Here is a 24,981-nt window from a genome sequence, read left to right as displayed (position 1 = left end):
CTTGGCATTCTTTTAGAATACCGAGAATTTTACAGTTTCTTCAGGATGGTTTAGATAAGGGTTTGTCCGCAAGTTCCTTGAAAGGTCAAATCTCTGCTCTTTCTGTTCTTTTTCACAGAAAGATTGCTATTCTTCCTGATATTCATTGTTTTGTACAAGCTTTGGTTCGTATAAAACCTGTCATTAAGTCAATTTCTCCTCCTTGGAGTTTGAATTTGGTTCTGGGGGCTCTTCAAGCTCCTCCGTTTGAACCTATGCATTCATTGGACATTAAATTACTTTCTTGGAAAGTTTTGTTCCTTTTGGCAATCTCTTCTGCCAGAAGAGTTTCTGAATTATCTGCTCTTTCTTGTGAGTCTCCTTTTCTGATTTTTCATCAGGATAAGGCGGTGTTGCGAACTTCTTTTGAATTTTTACCTAAAGTTGTGAATTCCAACAACATTAGTAGAGAAATTGTGGTTCCTTCATTATGTCCTAATCCTAAGAATTCTAAGGAGAAATCGTTGCATTCTTTGGATGTTGTTAGAGCTTTGAAATATTATGTTGAAGCTACTAAGTCTTTCCGAAAGACTTCTAGTTTATTTGTTATCTTTTCCGGTTCTAGAAAAGGCCAGAAAGCTTCTGCCATTTCTTTGGCATCTTGGTTGAAATCTTTAATTCATCTTGCCTATGTTGAGTCGGGTAAAACTCCGCCTCAGAGGATCACAGCTCATTCTACTAGGTCAGTTTCTACTTCCTGGGCGTTTAGGAATGAAGCTTCGATTAATCAGATTTGCAAAGCAGCAACTTGGTCCTCTTTGCATACTTTTACTAAATTCTACCATTTTGATGTATTTTCTTCTTCTGAAGCAGTTTTTGGTAGAAAAGTACTTCAGGCAGCGGTTTCAGTTTGAATCTTCTGCTTATGTTTTTCATTAAACTTTATTTTGGGTGTGGATTATTTTCAGCAGGAATTGGCTGTCTTTATTTTATCCCTCCCTCTCTAGTGACTCTTGTGTGGAAATATCCACATCTTGGGTAGTCATTATCCCATACGTCACTAGCTCATGGACTCTTGCTAATTACATGAAAGAAAACATAATTTATGTAAGAACTTACCTGATAAATTCATTTTTCATATTAGCAAGAGTCCATGAGGCCCGCCCTTTTTTTGTGGTGGTTATGATTTTTGTATAAAGCACAATTATTCCAATTCCTTATTTTATATGCTTTCGCACTTTTTTATCACCCCACTTCTTGGCTATTCGTTAAACTGAATTGTGGGTGTGGTGAGGGGTGTATTTATAGGCATTTTGAGGTTTGGGAAACTTTGCCCCTCCTGGTAGGAATGTATATCCCATACGTCACTAGCTCATGGACTCTTGCTAATATGAAAGAAATGAATTTATCAGGTAAGTTCTTACATAAATTATGTTTTTAGTTAATTTAAAATTACACACACAATATTATATATATATATATATATATATATATATATATATATATATATTTATAATATTGTGTGTGTAATTTTAAATTAACTAAAATTCTGATTTTAGCAATGTGTGAATTTTGGCAGTGTATGCATGCTCCTTTCATCTATCCTAATGTTATGTAATGTAGTAGAAAATAATTAAAATAAAACCCTGAAACATTTGCACAAACAATTGTCGTTTATATATATATATATATATAGATAGATAGATAGATAGATAGATAGATAGATATAATATACTATACTATTTATCCAAACAGTTTGGGACTGGTCTTTGGAAAATCTTTGACATTTTTTAAAATGGAACCACATAAAAACAACAATATCTTATGTCCTTTAGGCAAAATATTTACATGTCATAATACACCTTATACATATAAGCTAACATAGTTTTGAATAATTTGTAATACGTTTGCATGCACAGTACCTCCAGAAACATAGTAAAGTACTGTAATTGTGTAATATTTGTTGTTTTAAATAAATATAGACCATTATTTGCATTTTATGACATAAAAAAAACAAACCAAAGACACAGGAAGAGAAGATTTAAAATAATGTAAAAAGTTTGGATTTTGGAATTCGGGATTTGTATCTTTATATAACTTTTCAGTTATCACAATAAATAGGAGAACATAGAAATAAGGATATGTGAACTCTGACATCTACAACAAAACAGAATAAAGTTGTTAGTTGTCAGTTTCTCTTACTTGGTGTATTCAGTCCACAGATTCATCCTTACTTGTGGGGTATTCTCAATCCCTACAGGAAGTGGCAAAGAGAGCACACAGCAAAGCTGTCCATATAGCTCCCCTCAGGCTCCGCCCCCCCCCAGTCATTCTCTTTGCCGCTTTATCAAGTAGCATCTCCACAGGGGGGGGGTAAAGAGTATGTGGTGTTAGATTTGTAGTTTTATTTCTTCAATCAAGAGTTTATTTTAAAATAGTGCCGGTTTGTACTATTTACTCTGAGGCAGAAAGTGATGAAGATTTCTGCTGAGAGGAAAAAGATTTTAGCATGTTGTAACTAAAATCCATTGCTGTTCCCACGCAGGACTGTTGAGTACAGGAGAACTTCAGTTGGGGGGAACAGTTTGCGGGCTTATTCTGCTTAAGGTATGTTCAGTCATATTTTCTAACAAGACCTGGTAGTGCTAGAAGACTGACAGATATCCCATGAGGGAAGGTAAGCCATTTTCTGAGACACAGTATAGAAAGAGGGCTTCAGTTAAAGGACCAGTCAACACATTACATTTGCATAATCAACAAATGCAAGATAACAAGACAATGCAATAGCACTTAGTCTGAACATCAAATGAGTAGTAGATTTTTTTATAACAAATTTCAAAGTTATGTATATTTCCACTCCCCTTGTACCATGTGATAGCAATCAGCCAATCACAGATGCATATACGTATAGTCTGTGAATTCTTGCACATGCTCAGTAGGATCTGGTGACTGAGAAATTGTAAATATAAAAGACTGTGTACATTTTTTTTTAATGGAAGTAAATTGGAAAGTTGTTTAAAATTATATGCTGTATCTGAATCATGAAAATTTAATTTAACCTGAGTGTCCCTTTAAGGGCTTTAATACTGGCAGACACTGTGATGGGCTAAATCGATTACTTTATTAGGGTAATCTTATGTTATTAAGTGTTTTTAAATGTTGCAAACACTTTTTGGGGAATTTTTTACGCCTGGCATTTTAGAAGACAGCTATTCTGACTCAGAAGGCCCCATATCTCTAGAGTAAGAAGGAGGGGGCCTCATTTTCGTGCCTCAATTGTGCAGTTGATTTGCAACACAGCTCCACGCCGCTTCATGTGCAGAGCCTTTAGAGTACAGGAGGACTTCAGGGAGGCTTAATTTCTCCAACATAGGTGTGTCCGGTCCACGGCGTCATCCTTACTTGTGGGATATTCTCTTCCCCAACAGGAAATGGCAAAGAGCCCAGCAAAGCTGGTCACATGATCCCTCCTAGGCTCCGCCTACCCCAGTCATTCTCTTTGCCGTTGTACAGGCAACATCTCCACGGAGATGGCTTAGAGTTTTTTAGTGTTTAACTGTAGTTTTTCATTATTCAATCAAGAGTTTGTTATTTTCAAATAGTGCTGGTACGTACTATTTACTCAGAAACAGAAAAGAGATGAAGAATTCTGTTTGTATGAGGAAAATGATTTTAGCAACCGTAACTAAAATCCATGGCTGTTCCACACAGGACTGTTGAGAGCAATTAACTTCAGTTGGGGGAACAGTTTGCAGTCTCTTGCTGCTTGAGGTATGACACATTCTAACAAGACGATGTAATGCTGGAAGCTGTCATTTTCCCTATGGGATCCGGTAAGCCATGTTTATTACGATTGTAAATAAGGGCTTCACAAGGGCTTATTTAAACTGTAGACTTTTTTTGGGCTAAATCGATTGATATTAACACTTATTTAGCCTTGAGGAATCATTTATTCTGGGTATTTTGATTTAATAATATCGGCAGGCACTGTTTTAGACACCTTATTCTTTAGGGGCTTTCCCAAAGCATAGGCAGAGTCTCATTTTCGCGCCGGTGTTGCGCACTTGTTTTTGAGAGGCATGGCATGCAGTCGCATGTGAGAGGAGCTCTGATACTTATAAAAGACTTCTGAAGGCGTCATTTGGTATCGTATTCCCCTTTGGGTTTGGTTGGGTCTCAGCAAAGCAGATACCAGGGACTGTAAAGGGGTTTAAAGCTTAAAACGGCTCCGGTTCCGTTATTTTAAGGGTTAAAGCTTCCAAAATTGGTGTGCAATATTTTCAAGGCTTTAAGACGCTGTGGTGAAAATTTGGTGAATTTTGAACAATTCCTTCATGTTTTTTCGCAATTGCAGTAATAAAGTGTGTTCAGTTTAAAATTTAAAGTGACAGTAACGGTTTTATTTTAAAACGTTTTTTGTACTTTCTGATCAAGTTTATGCCTGTTTAACATGTCTGAACTACCAGATAGACTGTGTTCTGAATGTGGGGAAGCCAGAATTCCTATTCATTTAAATAAATGTGATTTATGTGATAATGACAATGATGCCCAAGATGATTCCTCAAGTGAGGGGAGTAAGCATGGTACTGCATCATTCCCTCCTTCGTCTACACGAGTCTTGCCCACTCAGGAGGCCCCTAGTACATCTAGCGCGCCAATACTCCTTACTATGCAACAATTAACGGCTGTAATGGATAATTCTGTCAAAAACATTTTAGCCAAAATGAACCCTTGTCAGCGTAAGCGTGGCTGCTCTGTTTTAGTTACTGAAGAGCATGACGACGCTGATATTAATATCTCTGAAGGGCCCCTAACCCAATCTGAGGGGGCCAGGGAGGTTTTGTCTGAGGGAGAAATTACTGATTTAGGGAACATTTTCTCAGCAGGCTGAATCTGATGTGATTACATTTAAATTTAAATTGGAACATCTCCGCATTTTGCTTAAGGAGGTATTATCCACTTGTGATTGTGAAAATTTAGTCATCCCAGAGAAACTATGTAAAATGGACAAGTTCCTAGAGGTGCCGGGGCTCCCAGAAGCTTTTCCTATACCCAAGCGGGTGGCGGACATTGTTAATAAAGAATGGGAAAGGCCCGGTATTCCTTTCGTCCCTCCCCCCATATTTAAAAAATTGTTTCCTATGGTCGACCCCAGAAAGGACTTATGGCAGTCAGTCCCCAAGGTCGAGGGAGCGGTTTCTACTTTAAACAAACGCACCACTATTCCCATAGAGGATAGTTGTGCTTTCAAAGATCCTATGGATAAAAAATTAGAAGGTTTGCTTAAAAAGATGTTTGTTCAGCAGGGTTACCTTCTACAACCCATTTCATGCATTGTCCCTGTCACTACAGCCGCATATTTCTGGTTTGATGAACTGCTTAAGGTGCTCGATAGTGACTCTCCTCCTTATGAGGAGATTATGGACAGAATCAATGCTCTCAAATTGGCTAATTCTTTCACTCTAGACGCCTCTTTGCAATTGGCTAAGTTAGCGGCTAAGAACTCTGGGTTTGCTATTGTGGCGCGCAGAGCGCTTTGGTTGAAATCTTGGTCGGCTGATGCGTCTTCCAAGAACAAGCTACTAAACATTCCTTTCAAGGGGAAAACGCTGTTTGGTCCTGACTTGAAAGAGATTATCTCTGATATCACTGGGGGTAAGGGCCACGCCCTTCCTCAGGATCGGCCCTTCAAGGCAAAAAATAGACCTAATTTTCGTCCCTTTCGTAAAAACGGACCAGCCCAAGGTGCTACGTCCTCTAAGCAAGAGGGTAATACTTCTCAGGCCAAGCCAGCTTGGAGACCAATGCAAGGCTGGAACAAGGGAAAGCAGGCCAAGAAACCTGCCACTGCTACCAAGACAGCATGAAATATTGGCCCCCGATCCGGGACCGGATCTGGTGGGGGGCAGACTCTCTCTCTTCGCTCAGGCTTGGGCAAGAGATGTTCTGGATCCTTGGGCGCTAGAAATAGTCTCCCAGGGTTATCTTCTGGAATTCAAGGGACTTCCCCCAAGGGGGAGGTTCCACAAGTCGCAGTTGTCTTCAGACCACATAAAAAGACAGGCGTTCTTACATTGTGTAGAAGACCTGTTAAAAATGGGAGTGATTCATCCTGTTCCATTAAGAGAACAAGGGATGGGGTTCTACTCCAATCTGTTCATAGTTCCCAAAAAAGAGGGAACGTTCAGACCAATCCTAGATCTCAAGATCTTAAACAAATTTCTCAAGGTCCCATCGTTCAAGATGGAAACCATTCGAACTATCCTTCCTTCCATCCAGGAAGGTCAATTTATGACCACGGTGGATTTAAAGGATGCGTATCTACATATTCCTATCCACAAGGAACATCATCGGTTCCTAAGGTTTGCATTCCTGGACAAACATTACCAGTTCGTGGCGCTTCCTTTCGGATTAGCCACTGCTCCAAGGATTTTCACAAAGGTACTAGGGTCCCTTCTAGCGGTGCTAAGACCAAGGGGCATTGCAGTAGTACCTTACCTGGACGACATTCTGATTCAAGCGTCGTCCCTTCCTCAAGCAAAGGCTCACACGGACATTGTCCTGGCCTTTCTCAGATCTCACGGCTGGAAAGTGAACGTGGAAAAGAGTTCTCTATCCCCGTCAACAAGGGTTCCCTTCTTGGGAACAATTATAGACTCCTTAGAAATGAGGATCTTTCTAACAGAGGCCAGAAAAACAAAGCTTCTGGACTCTTGTCGGATACTTCATTCCGTTCCTCTTCCTTCCATAGCTCAGTGCATGGAAGTGATCGGGTTGATGGTGGCGGCGATGGACATAGTTCCTTTTGCGCGCATTCATCTAAGACCATTACAACTGTGCATGCTCAGTCAGTGGAATGGGGACTATACAGACTTGTCTCCGAAGATACAAGTAAATCAGAGGACCAGAGACTCACTCCGTTGGTGGCTGTCCCTGGACAATCTGTCTCAAGGGATGATGTTCCACAGACCAGAGTGGGTCATTGTCACGACCGACGCCAGTCTGATAGGCTGGGGCGCGGTCTGGGGATCCCTGACAGCTCAGGGTCTTTGGTCTCGGGAAGAATCTCTTCTACCGATAAATATTCTGGAACTGAGAGCGATATTCAATGCGCTCCAGGCCTGGCCCCAGCTTGCGAGGACCAGGTTCATACGGTTTCAATCAGACAACATGACGACTGTTGCGTACATCAACCATCAGGGGGGAACAAGGAGTTCCCTAGCGATGGAAGAAGTAACCAAAATTATTCTTTGGGCGGAGTCTCACTCCTGCCACCTGTCTGCTATCCACATCCCAGGAGTGGAAAATTGGGAAGCGGATTTTCTGAGTCGGCAGACATTGCATCCGGGGGAGTGGGAACTCCATCCGGAAATCTTTGCCCAAGTCACTCACCTGTGGGGCATTCCAGACATGGATCTGATGGCCTCTCGTCAGAACTTCAAAGTTCCTTGCTACGGGGCCAGATCCAGGGATCCCAAGGCGGCTCTAGTGGATGCACTAGTAGCACCTTGGACCTTCAAACTAGCTTATGTGTTCCCGCCATTTCCTCTCATCCCCAGGCTGATAGCCAGGATCAAGCAGGAGAGGGCGTCGGTGATCTTGATAGCTCCTGCGTGGCCACGCAGGACTTGGTATGCAGATCTGGTGAATATGTCATCGGCTCCACCTTGGAAGCTACCTTTGAGACGAGACCTTCTTGTTCAGGGTCCGTTCGAACATCCGAATCTGGTTTCACTCCAGCTGACTGCTTGGAGATTGAACGCTTGATTTTATCGAAGCGAGGATTCTCAGATTCTGTGATCGATACTCTTGTTCAGGCCAGAAAGCCTGTGACTAGAAAGATTTACCACAAAATTTGGAAAAAATATATCTCTTGGTGTGAATCTAAAGGATTCCCTTGGGACAAGGTTAAGATTCCTAGGATTCTATCCTTCCTTCAAGAAGGATTGGAAAAAGGATTATCTGCAAGTTCCCTGAAGGGACAGATTTCTGCCTTGTCGGTATTACTTCACAAAAAACTGGCAGCTGTGCCAGATGTTCAAGCCTTTGTTCAGGCTCTGGTTAGAATCAAGCCTGTTTACAAACCTTTGACTCCTCCTTGGAGTCTCAATTTAGTTCTTTCAGTTCTTCAGGGGGTTCCGTTTGAACCCTTACATTCCGTTGATATTAAGTTATTATCTTGGAAAGTTTTGTTTTTAGTTGCGATTTCTTCTGCTAGAAGAGTCTCAGAATTATCTGCTCTGCAGTGTTCTCCTCCTTATCTGGTGTTCCATGCAGATAAGGTGGTTTTACGTACTAAACCTGGTTTTCTTCCAAAAGTTGTTTCTAACAAAAACATTAACCAGGAGATTATCGTACCTTCTCTGTGTCCAAAACCAGTTTCAAAGAAGGAACGTTTGTTGCACAATTTGGATGTCGTTCGCGCTCTAAAATTCTATTTAGATGCTACAAAGGATTTTAGACAAACATCTTCCTTGTTTGTTGTTTATTCAGGTAAAAGGAGAGGTCAAAAAGCAACTTCTACCTCTCTCTCTTTTTGGATTAAAAGCATCATCAGATTGGCTTACGAGACTGCTGGACGGCAGCCTCCCGAAAGAATCACAGCTCATTCCACTAGGGCTGTGGCTTCCACATGGGCCTTCAAGAACGAGGCTTCTGTTGATCAGATATGTAGGGCAGCGACTTGGTCTTCACTGCACACTTTTACCAAATTTTACAAGTTTGATACTTTTGCTTCTTCTGAGGCTATTTTTGGGAGAAAGGTTTTGCAAGCCGTGGTGCCTTCCATTTAGGTGACCTGATTTGCTCCCTCCCTTCATCCGTGTCCTAAAGCTTTGGTATTGGTTCCCACAAGTAAGGATGACGCCGTGGACCGGACACACCTATGTTGGAGAAAACAGAATTTATGTTTACCTGATAAATTTCTTTCTCCAACGGTGTGTCCGGTCCACGGCCCGCCCTGGTTTTTTTAATCAGGTCTGATATTTTATTTTCTTTAACTACAGTCACCACGGTACCATATGGTTTCTCCTATGCAATTATTCCTCCTTAACGTCGGTCGAATGACTGGGGTAGGCGGAGCCTAGGAGGGATCATGTGACCAGCTTTGCTGGGCTCTTTGCCATTTCCTGTTGGGGAAGAGAATATCCCACAAGTAAGGATGACGCCGTGGACCGGACACACCGTTGGAGAAAGAAATTTATCAGGTAAACATAAATTCTGTTTTACACCTGCAAATAACCCTAAAGGAAGGTAAAGCCACAGCAAAGACTGTGGCATAGTACTGTAGTGGGTTAAACTGGGTATTTACTTCATTTTGCTCCGGTTTGGGCATTAAGGGGTTAAACGATTTGAAAACTTGTGTGCAATCATTTCAAGGCATTAGGATCATGTGGTGAAAATTTCATTACGATCGGATGTTTTTTGATGATTTGGTAAAAAAGTGTGCCTTTTTATTATTTAAAGAGACAGTATCGTTTTTTTCAAAAGTATTTTTTTCAATATTTTAGTGTTGTCTGAGTCTGTCAAACATGTCTGAGCCTTCAGATAGACCTTGTTCTTTATGTTCAAAAGCCATGGCAATACCCATTGCATTTATGTTTAAAGTGTGCACAAACATCTAAGCATTTTAAAGATCATCCAGTGACAATTAAAAATGCTGCCCAAGATGATTCCTTAACGGAGGGTAATGAGAATAGTCCTCCTTCCTCCCCCCACGTGTCTACACCAGTTAGGCCAGCGCAAGCGATGCCTAGTACCTCTAGCGCATTGGCCCCTATTACTTTACAGCAATTAGCAGCAGTAATGGATAATTCCCTTGCAGCTTTTTTATCCAAACTGCCAGTTTTTCCAAGAAAGCGCGATAGCTCATTTTTAATTACAGAGGATGAGCAATCTGAAGCTTTGGATAATGTATCTGTAGCACCCTCACAAAACTCAGAGGTAGCAGTGAGGGAAGGGCTGTCTGAGGGAGAAATTTCTGACACAGGGAAAGTTTCTCAGCAGGCAGAGTCAGATTCCTTAGCGTTTAAATTTAAGCTGGAACACCTCCGCATCCTGCTTAAGGAGGTTTTGGCTACGCTGGACGATTGTGGCCCCATGGTGGTCCCTGAAAAATTGTGTAAAATGGACAGATATTTAGAGGTCCCTGTATACACTGAGGCATTTCCGATCCCAAAGAGGGTGGTGGATATTGTGACTAAGGAGTGGGAGAGACCAGGTGTACCCTTTGTTCCCCCACCTATCTTTAAGAAAATGTTCCCCATACATGACCCTAGGAGGGACGCGTGGCAGACGGTCCCTAAGGTAGAGGGGGCTGTTTCAACATTGGCTAAGCATACAACTATACCAATAGAGGACAGTTGTGCTTTCAAAGATCCTATGGATAAAAAATTGGAAGGCTTGCTAAAGAAAATTTTTGTTCAGCAAGGTTTTCTGCTTCAACCAATTGCCTGTATTATCCCGGTAACTACTGCAGCGGCTTTTTGGTTCGAAGCCCTGGAGGAGTCGCTCCAGAGGGAGACTTCATACGATGAGGTCATGGATAGAATTCACGCTTTAAAAAGCTGGCTAATTCTTTTATCACTGATGCCGCTCTCCAATCAGCTAAACTAGCGGCGAAAACCTCAGGTTTTGCCATCATGGCGCGACGAGCCCTTTGGCTCAAATCGTGGTCGGCGGATGTGTCGTCCAAAACAAAACTGTTAAATATTCCCCTCAAGGGGAAAACCCTTTTCGGCCCAGAGCTGAAAGAAATTATTTCAGATATCACTGGAGGCAAGGGCCATGCCCTTCCACAAGATAGGCCATTTAAGGCCAAAAACAAGGCTAATTTTCGCTCCTTTCGCAACTTCAGGAGCGGACCTGCTGCAACCTCTGCTGCCGAAAAGCAAGATAACGCTTCCCAGCCCAAAGCAACCTGGAAACCCTTGCAGGGCTGGAATAAGGGTAAACAGGCCAAGAAGCCTGCTCCTGCTACCAAGACAGCATGAAGGGGTAGCCCCCGATCCGGGATCGGATCTAGTAGGGGGCAGACTTTCTCTCTTTGCTCAGGCTTGGGCAAGAGATGTCCCAGATCCCTGGGCATTAGAAATAGTTGCTCAGGGGTACCTTCTAGAATTCAAGGATTCTCCCCCAAGGGGAAGGTTCCACATTTCTCGTTTGTCTTCAGACCACACAAAGAAACAGGCGTTCTTACGCTGTGTAGAAGATCTACTAAAAATGGGAGTGATACACCCAGTTCCAATTACAGAACAAGGACTGGGCGTTTACTCAAATCTATTCATAGTTCCCAAAAAGGAAGGAACTTTCAGGCCAATCCTGGATCTAAAAATTCTAAACAAATATCTCAGAGTTACGTCTTTCAAGATGGAAACCATTCGGACAATCTTGCCGATGATCCAGGAAGGTCAATATAGGACTACCGTGGATCTAAAGGATGCGTACCTACATATTCCTATCCACAAAGATCACCATCAGTTCCTAAGGTTCGCCTTTCTGGACAATCATTACCAGTTCGTGGCCCTGCCTTTCGGGCTGGCCACCGCTCCCAGAATTTTCACAAAGGTGCTAGGGTCCTTTCTGGCGGTACTAAGACCGCGGGGCATTGCAGTAGCACCTTACCTAGACGACATCTTAATACAGGCGTCGTCCTTTCACAGAGCCAAGGCTCATACGGACATCGTTCTGGCCTTTCTAAGGTCTCACGGGTGGAAGGTTTACGTAGAAAAGAGTTCTCTGTCCCCGCTCACAAGGGTTCCCTTTCTGTGAACACTAATAGACTCGGTAGAAATGAAAATCTTTCTGACAGAGGTCAGGAAGTCAAAACTGTTAAATACTTGCCGAGTTCTTCATTCCATTCCTCGGCCTTCCGTGGCTCAGTGCATGGAAGTAATTGGTTTAATGGTTGCGGTGATGGACGTGGTCCCTTTCGCCCGAATCCATCTCAGACCACTGCAACTGTGCATGTTCAAACATTGGAATGGAGATTAAGCAGATTTATCTCCTCCAATTCAACTGGACCAAAAGACCAGAGACTCTCTTCTCTGGTGGTTGTCTCAAGATCACCTGTCTCAGGGGCTGAGTTTCCGCAGACCGGAATGGATCATTGTCACGACCGATGCCAGTCTGTTAGGCTGGGGTGCGGTCTGGAACTCCCTAAAGGCTCAGGGACTATGATCTCGGGAAGAATCTCTTCTCCCGATAAACATTTTGGAGCTGAGAGCGATATTCAATACGCTCCAGGCGTGGCCTCAACTAGCAGAGGCCAAATTAATCAGATTTCAGTCGGACAACATCACGACTGTAGCGTACATCAATCATCAGGGGGGAACTAAGAGTTCCCTAGCGATGAAGGAAGTATCCAAGATTATCAAATGGGCGGAGGATCACTCCTGCCATCTATCTGCAATTCACATCCCAGGAGTAGACAACTGGGAGGCGGATTTTCTAAGTCGTCAGACTTTCCATCCAGGGGAGTGCGAACTCCACCCGGAGGTTTTTGCTCAACCAACTCAGCTTTGTAGCATTCCAGAGTTGGATCTGATGGCGTCCCGTCAGAACACCAAACTTCCTCTTTACGGATCCAGATCCAGGGATCCCAAGGCGGCACTGATAGATGCATTAATAGTGCCTTGGTCATTCAGTCTAGCTTATGTCTTTCCACCGTTTCCTCTTCTCCCTCGGCTAATAGCCAGAATCAAACAGGAGAGGGCTTCGGTAATTCTGATAGCGCCTGCGTGGCCACGCAGGACTTGGTATGCAGACCTAGTGGGCATGTCATCGATCCCACCATGGAAACTGCCATCGAGACAGGATCTTCTAATCCAAGGTCCTTTCAAGCATCCAAATCTAGTTTCTCTGCAACTGACTGCTTGGAGATTGAACGCTTAATCCTAACTAAGCGGGGATTCTCTGATTCAGTTATAGATACTCTGATACAGGCCAGAAAGCCTGTCACCAGGAAAATTTATCATAAGATATGGCGGAAATATCTTTGTTGGTGTGAATCCAAGGGTTACTCGTGGAGTAAAGTTAGGATTCCAAGGATATTGTCTTTTCTCCAAGAAGATTTGGAGAAAGGTCTGTCAGCTAGTTCCTTAAAGGGACAGATATCTGCTCTGTCTATTCTGTTACACAAGCGTCTGGCAGCTGTGCCAGACGTACAGGCATTAGTAAGAATCAAGCCTGTCTACAGACCTGTGGCTCCTCCATGGAGTCTAAATTTAGTTCTTTCAGTTCTTCAAGGGGTTCCGTTTGAACCTTTACATTCCATAGATATCAAGTTATTATCTTGGAAAGTTTTATTTTTAGTAGCTATTTCTTCTGCTTGAAGAGTTTCAGAATTATCTGCTTTACAGTGAGATTCACCCTACTTGGTGTTCCATGCAGATAAGGTTGTTTTGCGTACTAAACCTGGTTTCCTTCCAAAGGTGGTTTCTAATAAGAATATTAACCAGGAAATTATTGTTCCTTCTCTGTGCCCTAATCCGGTTTCTAAGACGGAACGACTGTTGCACAATCTTGATGTGGTTCGTGCTTTAAAGTTCTATTTAAAAGCAACTAAAGAGTTCAGACAAACATCATCCTTGTTTGTCGTGTATTCTGGTAAGAGGAGAGGTCAGAAAGCGACTGCTACCTCTCTTTCATTCTGGCTGAAAAGCATCATCCGATTGGCTTATGAGACTGCTGGTAGGCAGCCTCCTGAACGAATTACGGCTCATTCCACCAGAGCTGTGGCTTCCACATGGGCTTTCAAGAATGAGGCTTCTGTTGAACAGATTTGTAAGGCAGCGACTTGGTCTTCACTGCATACATTCGCCAAATTTTACAAATTCAATACTTTTGCTTCTTCGAAGGCTATTTTTGGGAGACAGGTTTTGCATGCAGTGGTGCCTTCCGTTTAGGTTACCTGACTTGTTCCCTCCCTTCATCCGTGTCCTATTGCTTTGGTATTGGTATCCCACAAGTAAGGATGAATCCGTGGACTGAATACACCAAGTAAGAGAAAACAGAATTTATGCTTACCTGATAAATTACTTTCTCTTACAGGTGTATTCAGTCCACGGCCCGCCCTGATATTTAGGTCAGGTTCAAATTTATTTTACAATAACTACAGTCACCACTGCACCCTATGGTTCTCCTTTTTCTCCTAACCGTCAGTCGAATGACTGGGGGGGCGGAGCCTGAGGGGAGCTATATGGACAGCTTTGCTGTGTGCTCTCTTTGCCACTTCCTGTAGGGATTGAGAATATCCCACAAGTAAGGATGAATCCGTGGACTGAATACACCTGTAAGAGAAAGTAATTTATCAGGTAAGCATAAATTCTGTTTTTTGCCTGGCAGTCATTATTGCTATGATGATCACTTTAGACTTGCAAGTTTGCTGTATACTTTCATTTTATTCCATTTTTTATCTTGATTAAAAATGTCTTTGTGGTATTGTGTTAATGTTTTTTTTTTTCTTTCCAATGGCATGGAGAGTCCACAAATCCATTCTAATTACTAGTGGGAATTCAACTCCTGGCCACTTGGAGGAGACAAAGAACACCCCAGCAAAGCTGTTTAAGTATCACTCCCACTTCCCATAAACCCCCAGTCATTCTTTGCCTTATACACCTGGGAGGATGTGCGAAGATGGTGTCTAAAGAAAAGTATTTAATGGGTAGTTTTCCTGCAAGCAAGGATCAGGGCAATGAGGTGTCCATGTAATCCTTTAGTAAGAGTAATGGTGGCTATTAGCTGTTGGAGGTCGGTGAGGTAATCCTTACTTTAACTCTAAAAATTATGCTAACCCCTTTTATAGAAAACCAGGGTTGGTTACTCTGTTTTTCTTGTATCTTCAGGTCCCTGTCAGCGGTCAGATGAGGCTAACAGACCTGGAGCTGCTGTGACTGCTCCACAGCAGAAGACCCTAGAGGGTAAGTCCTTTCTTATATTCATCAAGGAATATCAGTGGAAGGACTGGAATATCAGGGACCTAGTGGGACCTGCTTCCCTCAGGAGGGGTATGTATTTTATCATTTATTATAATATCCACAGGTTTTGGATATTTGCAGCAGAGCAGCTTCTTGGATTAAATAACCAAACAATCATTGTCACTTCTATAGCCTTAAGACTGGTCAGAATAGCACAGACCCAGGCTTTATGGGAAGTGGGGACTTTCAAATCTCCCACGTGGCTTTCACATATTTAAGGGCTGAAATTCTGAAGACTAAAAATGGTATTCCCTCATGCTCCCATCTCTGCCCAGTGTACTTGTATAGTTGATTTCTCTATAAGGGGGCTCTGTATTACTAAAGGCAGATCTCCTCATGCACTACTTGTTTGTTTTTCTATCCAGTGTAGTGATGGTGTAATAGCACTTTTATTTGCACGAATTATGGCACAGGTTTTGGCCTTTAATGGAGTCGGGCTATTTTTCCTCTGTTGTGTGTTTTTTTTTGTTTTGTTTTTTTTTTCTCCTCCTCCCCCTGGGCAGAGATCGTGGCAGTTAGACTGCTTTGCGTTCTTGTATGTTGCCGGTCAGACCTGTATTGCCACTTTCATTAGCATTGTCGGCAGAGTCTAGACTTTATGTGTCTGTTCATTATGGATAGGGGTGAGTACAGGAATCCTCTCTGGAGAGACCTAGATACAGGTTAGGGTTGTGTTTCCCCAGGGGCTGTCTAAGTGTGGTAAGTTACACTGCTGCCACTATTGCATCCATTTTAAATAGATCTATGACGCTGGTGTAATGGATCCCAACTTTTGCAGGATACGATTATCACCCAAATATAATTTTTATTTGGGTTCTTAGAGCCTTTTACTTCGAGGTACTTCCCCAGGGAGTATACTGTACCAGGCTTAAAGGGACACTCAATAAAAATTAAACTTTCATTATTCAGATAGAGCATGCCATTTTAAACAACTTTCCAATTTACTTCTATTAACAAAATGTGGACAGTCTTTTTATATTTAAACTTTTTGAGTCACCAGCTCCTACTGAGCATGTGCAAGAAAAAGTGTGTATGCATTTGTGATTGGCTGATGGCTGTCACATGGTACAAGGGGAGTGGAAAAATACATAACTTTTCAAATTGTCAGAAAAAAAAGTCTACTACTCATTTGAAGTTCAAACTAAGTGCTATTGCATTGTCTTGTTATCTTGCATTTGTTGATTATGCAAATCTACTGTGTTGACTGGTCCTTTAAGTAGTTTTTATCTAGTGACGATCCGTTTTAACAGTCCAACGGATATTTTATATAACGGGTTTGTTTTCATGCTGGGCATTTTATTATATTAGTGAGTTACTGCCCTACTTGCATGGGAGCTTGTTTCTGAACTAGAGACCAGCGTCGGAGGGGTTAACGCTTCCCGCCATTGGTCTGTTTCGCACAAAAGTGTCAGTTTATCTGTGAGTTGTCGAGCTCTCTTTCCATAAACTGTCTATGTATTGGGGCAGTTTGTTTATTCTTATGCTAAGGATACTTTGTTGGCTCCTATGTGGGCGGGGGGGGGGGGTTTATGCTGCGCATTTTTTTTTCCTCACGTCTCAGTCCTCTGCTCTATTTAGCAGGGTTCTTATATATGTTGGATGTTTTTGGGGGCTAGTACCATTTTCATGGTGTGTAAGGGCCTGGAGAAATGCTGCACATTTTTATTTCCTCACGTCTCAGTCCTCTGCTCTATTTAGCATGGTTCTTATATATGTTGGATGTTTTGGGGGCTAGTACCATTTTCATGGTGTGTGAGGGCCTGGAGAAAGGCTTGTCAGTCAGTACTCTGAAGGGTCAGATCTCTGCCCTGTCATTTTTTTTTTTGCTTAAGCGTCTTGCAGACCTACCGGATGTTCTATCCTTTGTTCAGGCCTGTGTTTAAACTTGTTGTTCCCCCATGGGGATTTAATCTGGTTCTTAGGGTTTTGCAGCAGGCTCTGTTTGAGCCTATGCACTCTGTTGATATTAGATTATTTTGGAAAGTTTTCTTCTCGCTATTTCTTCTGCTAGGAGAGTTTGAGCTTTCGGCTCTGCAGTGTGATACCCCTTACCTTATTTGTCATGCGGATAAGGTGGTCCTTAGTACTAAGTTGGGATTTCTCCTAAGGTAGTGTCGGAACACAATATCAGTCAGGAAATTATCGATACTTCACTCTGTCCTAATCCTTTTCAGAAAGAATGTCTGTTTCATAACCTGGTTGTTGTGTGTGCTCTGAAATTCTATCTGCAGGCAACTAGAGATTTTAGGCAATCTACTACTCTTTGCGTTTGTTTTCTCTGGTGAACGTAAGGGCCAGAAGGCTACTTCTACTCTCTTTCCTTTTTTGGTTAAGAGGTGTTTGTTGGTTGGCTTATGTGACAGCTGGGCAACAGCCTCTTGAGAGGAATATGGCTCACTCCACTAGGGCTGTCTCTTCTTCCCGGGTCTTCAAAATGAGACTTATGTGGAACCAATCTGCAGGGCGGTCATTTGGTCCTTGTTGCATTCTTTTTTTTTTCAAATTTTACAAAATCAATTATTTTGGATTAACAGACTTCTTTCGGGAGGAAAGTTCTTCAAGTGGCGGTGCCTTCTGTTTAAGTCCGTCTGTCTTGTTCTCCCTCCCTTCCATTCTGTGTCCTCTAGCTTGGGTATTGGTTCCCACTAGTAATTAGAACGGATTCATGGACTCTCCATGCCATTGAAAAGAAAACAACATTTATGCTTACCTGATAAATTCTTTTCTTTCCTGGCATAGAGAGTCAAGACCCGCCCGTAATTAATTTTAAGACGGCGTTGGTCAATTTTGTTTTAAACCTCAGGCACCTTTATAACCTTATGTCCTCTTTTCTTTCCATATTCCTTCGGCTGAATCACTGGGGGTTTATGGGAAGTGGGAGTAATACATAACAGCTTTGCTGAGTTGTTTTTTGCCTCCTCCTAGTGGCCAGGAGTTGAATTCCGACTAGTAATTTGAATGGATTTGTGGACTCTTCATGCCAGGAAAGAAAATAATTTATCAGATAAGCATACTTTTTTTTTTTTTTTTAATTGAATTAAATTAATGATAAAATACTTAATTACATGTTACTTTTTAAATCTAAACAGGATAAAGAAGTGTAAAAACTACTATGAAGTTTTAGGTGTGAGTAAAGATGCTGGGGATGAAGATCTAAAGAAGGCCTACCGAAAGCTAGCCCTGAAATTTCATCCTGACAAAAACCAAGCACCTGGAGCAACGGAAGCTTTTAAAAGTAAATAGTTTTTTTTTTGTGACGAGAAAAATGCATTATTTTGTTTTTGTTTTTTTGCTCAGTCTTTCAGGTCAGCAGTTTAAGAAAAGCATTAAAAAAAAATACTTTTTCTAGCTATTTAAAATATGGCCATATGCACTATAATATTTATATGGTTGCATAACAAAGTTCAGGATTTTGTGAATTATTTTCCTATATATCACACATACTTGGATCGGTACATGAAAAAAGGTCCATGGTATGAATCCATAAGTGTCCTACAAAAATACTGATTTTGTTTTTTGCGTTCCATGTTGAGGTGACAAATGTATGACATGTTATTTTTGATGCATTTAAATAACTACTGTTTATTGTATATTTTTTTTTGTTTTGCATTTTTAAGAGAATAAATATTCATCAGAAAAACATAAAATATATATAGTGTGGGGGGGGGCGGAGTTAAGCCACGCAGGCCGATGGCAGCTATCTAAAAGAGCTCCTGAGCCCTGTGGCATATAATGTGAAATAACAAGCATATAGGAGGTTAAAAATCACCACTAAATAACCGCAATATAGGAGGGGAGTGAAATATACACTCAGCAACTCTGATAGCGTGTGGAGCAGCTTTAAGTAAAAGACACCTGACAGATTACGGCCTAGCCGGAACATCAAGGAGTGCCGTGACACGCTTGTACCTGCTGCCGGAATAGGGGCTATAAGTATAACAGCCCGAAGTTAACGCAGTCTCCCCCGATCAAGACCCGACACCTTTATCCCAGCAGATCTCGGCATATGGAGGTGAGCGGCAATAGCGGGACTTACAGGAGCCAAGCGACATAAGGTAAAAAGCGGGGATAGTAAAATGCTGGCTCAGCAGTTGTGGGATCAGGCATAAGAAAGCGCAACATTAGCAGCGCTTGAAGTTTTCACCTGACCTGACATTATCCAGCAGACTTGGGGCCTGGAGATAGAGAGCTGTAGAGACGGCAGCCATTAAACACGTCAGCAGCGTGACAGGAGCAGTTCTTACACATTAAAAAAAAGAATAGAAACTGCCCGCAGGAAAAGAAAAGAATAAAAAGCTCAAACCCCTAATAAAGCTATATACAGCTCCCTGTCTCTGCAGGACAACATACCCCACAGAAATTTCTTTGGCAGAGTAATAAACTGCAGTTTTCTTTAAGAATCTCTACACAGGCCCAAATACCTTAGGGATTCAGGACTCACACATTTCTCTCTTACAACTTACTAAAGGGAGCGCAGGACAATACATTACTTTCCCCCATTATATACTGGGATGCCCAATAAAAAGCAACATAGAGGAGAGAAAGTTACCACTAGCAGAACACTGGGCCATTATTTAAAACCAAAAGATACCAAGGAACCAGCACCCTCTAAACAAGTTACAAGCGACAAACAGCTCGCAATGGCGGACACACCCAATACTGACACTCTTCCACCGAACTACGTCACTAAAGAGGATCTGAGTCAATTGTCATCTAAGGAAGATATAAAGGTAGTGATGCATGAGGTGCGCACACTATATAAGGAGTTACACAAAGATATATCCTCATTAAAAGATAGGATCACAGTGATTGAAGATGACCAAACATCAACTTCCACTAATTTGACTCAACTCACCAGCAAAGTGACATCTCAAGATAACCTTATACAGACCCTAAATGATAAGATAGAGGACCTGGACAACCGCAGCCGTCGCAACAATCTGCGGGTGAGAGGTGTTCCGGAGTCTATCTCAGCTGCTGCAATAGAAGGGTGCCTCCAGAGCCTATTCAGAACTATTAAGGGGACACCAAGTTCGCCAGATATTCCTATTGAACGAGCACACAGAGCTCTGCGGCCTAGGCCACCCCCTAAAGCCCCGCCACGTGATGTCATCCTAAGGCTGCTCAACTTTCAAGATAAAGAAGAGATCTTACGCAATGCCAGGGCTAAACAGCCCCTTCAACATGCTGGAATGCCAATTCAAATTTTTAGCGACCTGAGTCCGGTAACCCTACAAAAGCGCAGAGCACTCTCACACATCACTTCTACGCTACAAACACATAAAATACCGTATAGATGGGGTTTTCCGGTGGCTATTATTGCTACAAAAGACAATAAAAATGTAATATACCGTACAGAAGAAGACCTGCCACAATTCTGCAGAGACCTATCAATCGACATACCACAATCTTCAACTCCTGCAAGCATTAGCCATCAGAAGAGGACAACAATGGAAGACCCAGAATGACCAACCTGAGAGAGATCCCTGATTCCTTAGATGAACTACATGCTTGAGATTAGACGCCCGGGGGAAACAAAAAAAAAATAATAAATAAATAAATAAATAAAAAAAATAAAAATAAAATAAATAAATAAAAAAACATGGACAATATGTCTAACATTTTAACACCGAGAGCCACTCACCGTCAGATTAGCAATGGAACATGAATGTCATTGAGAAGGCCAGGCAGAATCAACTGAAAGACCAGGGATCTCCTATGAATGGCGAGCAAGATTCTAGGATTATCAGGTGATATGACATATAGCCTGTGATCAGACTGTGTTTTTCTTTTTGCTGGCTTTCCATGGGACAAAATAGTATGATAGAACGAAAAATGTAACCTTATTATATATTATCCCACTAACAGAAGTGAAAGTTAAAAAGTTAGAATGTTAAAGGTGTTAAAAAACAAACAAACATATAGCTTAAGTATACTTGTTACTAGCCTCAGGGAATCATACATTGTTATACGACATGATGTAGACTTTGAGCCATGGAAAATACCATTCAGCTTTAGGAACTACTTAATGAACTGTTTGCTGATAAGACTTTACAATAGGACAGACGTTCTGAGATGGATCCCTGGATGATAATTTAAAACATTGTTTATAAAGATTAACCCTGTTACAGTTTGAGTTCTCTCGTTGAGTTTATCTTGTTGTGACCCTTTTTCTCCCCCACTCCCTGACATATCATTTATTAATAGCTGATTCTACATGATTCCTCTGTTGCGGATTTAAATAAAAAAGGAAACACAACACCTATGTGCTAAGTGTGGAGACAGGACTTATACCTGCCTCTTATTTTCAACGCCCAGAATTATAACACACATATGCCACGGGGACACATCCCCATTGAAACCTTTGTCTTCACCTTTTTTTCTTTTCTTTTTTCTCTTTTTTCTCTACCTGGTGTACTGCTGAGGAATTTGAGTTAGTTTTCCTCACGGTATACTTTAACTACTCCCCTCTCCCACCTGAACAAAACTTCAGTAAGTACTTGTACAATACCCTATACCTTTTCCTAACCCCATTAGAGTACCTGCATAACATAGGAGACACCCCCAACCCTCTCTATTCCCCCTCTAAAAACCCCAACCCCCCCTCCCTGGAATAGAGTGCTGCGTGTACACCTTATCTGACTTGCAACCATGACATATCCCAGACCACACAAAGACACTGATCAGACCATAACATTAACCACAATAAATGTTAAGGGTCTGAATAGTCCTGGAAAACGGTCTATCGCCACAAGAGAAATCAACAGACTTAACCACTCAATAATTTTCATACAAGAAACACACTTCCAGAAAGGAAAAGAACCTGGGTGGTCAAACCCAAAATATCCTTCCACTTTTTTTGCTTCTAACACACATAAAAGAAATGGAGTGGGAGTGCTGCTCCACAGGTCGATTTCTTTACAACCGCTAACAGTGATCAAGGACCCAGAAGGCCGATATATATTGATAGTGGGCCTCCTATTTGGGAAACCTATTACACTACTCAATGTTTATGCCCCCAACACTGTCCAACACCATTTTATAAAAAAAATAACACGCCTCTTGTTGGACCATCGCAAAGGGATGGTGCTGCTGGGCGGGGACTTTAACTTCCCCATTAACCCTCTGTTAGACACCTCAAATCACACTTCCAGTGCCCCCAGACACATCTTGAAATCTGTCAAAAACACTTTATCGGACCTCAATTTACACGACATTTGGCGTACCCTGCATCCCATGACAAGGGACTACACATACTACTCTAACGTACATAAAAAGTATTCACGCATCGATTACTTATTTACAGACTCACTGGGACTCACATCTTTGACTAAGTGTGACATAGGTACCATCTCCTGGACTGACCATGCCCCAGTTTCGTGCACCGTAGTTTGGCCTGACTCCCCTCTTATTGACTTTATCTGGAAAATGGATGACCACCTACTACTAGACCCAATCACGAATGAGAATGTAGGCAAAGCTATAACTGAATTTTTTTCTCTTAACGCACACACGGACACGTCCAGCACAAACAACTGGGAAGCACATAAGTGTGTCATACGGGGAGAGCTAATTAAAATAAGAGCAAAAAAAATGATAGATAAAAGAGCCCACTATGAAGGCCTACACTCCTCAATACACCACTTAGAACAAAAACACAAAGCAGACCCACAAAATGTATCACTTATGGCATCACTAACCCACGCTAGGAAAGAACTAGGTGAACTTATCACGATTGACTCACAAAGACAGGCATTATACCTCCGACAGCTCTATTATGACGAGGGCAATAAACCCGGTAAGGTGTTAGCTCGATCCATTAAACGGAAAAAATACAAAACCTTTGTAAGCTCTCTTAAAACAAATGATTCCACAGAGATAAAAGACAGCAAAGGTATACCGAATACATTTCGCCAATACTACCACTCACTATATAACTTAAACAACACCTTAAACACTGATAAGGGCCATCAAAACAACACTAAACAATCATTGATAACAAAATATTTAGAAAACTTACCTCTTGAATCACTCACCGAGGATGAATCCTCAACCCTGGATGTACCAATTACAGATATAGAAATAATAAAAGCAATAGGAGAAATACCAACGGGAAAATGCCCGGGACCAGATGGTTTTACCCCAAAATATTATAAAAATTATAAATCTCTACTGGTCCCACACCTTCTTACTCTTTTTAATGAGCTATCTAATACCGAAACATTACCCCGCCAGATGCTAGAAGCTCACATCTCTGTTCTTCCCAAACCGGGCAAATTACCAAACACTCCAAGTAATTTCCGCCCGATATCCCTGTTAAATACAGACGTCAAAATCTTAGCAAAAATACTGGCCAACAGACTAAATAAATACCTCCCAAAGTTAATATCTACTGATCAGGTAGGCTTCGTTCCTGGTCGCGAGGCCAAAGATAACACTATTAGAATACAGCACATAATTAATTACGCCAAACATAACGCACGTCCACTTTCACTCTTTTCAACAGATGCCGAAAAGGCTTTTGATAGGGTGGATTGGCTCTATCTCAGACAAGTAATGACTAAGATGAATTTTGGTGAACCTTTTCTGAGAATGGTGTTTTCATTGTATTCCAATCCGAACGCAAGGGTGAGGGCTAACGGAGTCCTGTCAAATACATTTGATATAACAAACGGAACTCGACAGGGATGCCCGTTGTCCCCTTTATTATTCGTCCTCTCATTCGAAGCCCTAGCCCAGAAAATAAGACATAATGACAGGATCGTTGGAATAAAAATAGGCGACATAGATAGTAAACTTATCATGTACGCCGATGATATCCTTTTCACAATGACCAATATAGAATCCTCAATCCCAGAACTCTTAGCAGAACTACAACAATATAGCCAAGTTTCCAATTTTCATCTTAACCTAACCAAATCGGAACTACTTAATATTTCATCACCACCACAAATAGTCAATCACCTAGCTGCCAAGTACCAAATCACAATAGCAACATCCAAACTCAAATACTTAGGAATATACCTTACTGGCAACCCAAAGAATCTATTTCATTATAATTATGAACATCTGAAAAACGAGATCTCCAGGGATCTTAACTCTTGGAATAACAAACCCCTGTCGTGGCTCAGCAGGATAGGAATTATAAAAATGAACATACTGCCCCGGTTGTTATATCTCTTCCAGGCTCTTCCCATTCCCGCGCCCATGACATTCATCCCAAAATTACAATCACTTATAGACAGCTTTATAGGACGAGGGAAAAGAAATAGAGTAAGGAGACAGACGGTATTCCTGCCCAGAAGTAGTGGAGGACTGGGCGTCCCCAACTTAGCACACTACAGGAAGGCTATTGCGTTGCAACAAATAGTGGAGTGGAGTCATAACTCAGATCAAAAAGCCTGGGTACAAATAGATAACCACATAATGAATAGAGGTAACACAGCTACCTTAGCTTGGACGGAACCTAGAAAGCGCCCAGATGTAATAATACACTACCCAACCATTTCAGAGACTTTTAGGGAATGGGATAAGACTATAGCTACACACATGCAAATCTCCTCAATTTACTCACCACTGCTTCCAATCAGAGAGAACCCAGACCTACCTATATGCAAAATGCATATCTCTAATAGACAGAAATACAGTTTGGGAGAGGGTATACTACACTCAGTAATAGATCAGGGCAATATCATGACCTTAGAGAGATTACAATTATGGGACAAGACGCTTTTTCCTAATTGGTTTTCCAGATCCCAACTCATTCACTTTATTTCAACACACAAGCACAAATTTAAACTACATCGTGAACTAACCCCCTTTGAGAAGTTATGCACACAGAGAACGCCACCTAGACACACAGTATCCCTTCTATACAAGATACTATTACACCCAGATGATCAGACATTACCAACATACGCCCAGGCCTGGCATGCAGAAGCTGACACGACTTTGGAACCAGAGGTCTGGAATAGATCTTTTCAACAAGCGAAAAAAGCCTCTTCATCATCTTACATACAAGAGATCC

The 24,981-nt window shown here is 41.7% G+C and overlaps 1 protein-coding gene across 1 annotated transcript in view; it reads left to right on the top strand.

Moving 5' to 3' along the window:
• DNAJB14 (DnaJ heat shock protein family (Hsp40) member B14) overlaps positions 1-24,981 on the top strand; it is a 122,288-nt gene that overhangs the window by 49,793 nt on the left and 47,514 nt on the right. The window contains exon 3 of the mRNA XM_053703482.1: positions 18,044-18,189. Coding sequence (XP_053559457.1) covers positions 18,044-18,189 — 146 coding nt within the window. The remainder of the gene's footprint in view (positions 1-18,043; positions 18,190-24,981) is intronic.

Source organism: Bombina bombina, chromosome 2 (genome assembly GCF_027579735.1).
Source record: "Bombina bombina isolate aBomBom1 chromosome 2, aBomBom1.pri, whole genome shotgun sequence".
NCBI classification, from domain to species: domain Eukaryota; kingdom Metazoa; phylum Chordata; class Amphibia; order Anura; family Bombinatoridae; genus Bombina; species Bombina bombina.
The sequence above is the reverse complement of the archived record's forward strand: the minus strand, read 5'-3'. Positions and strand labels throughout refer to the sequence as shown.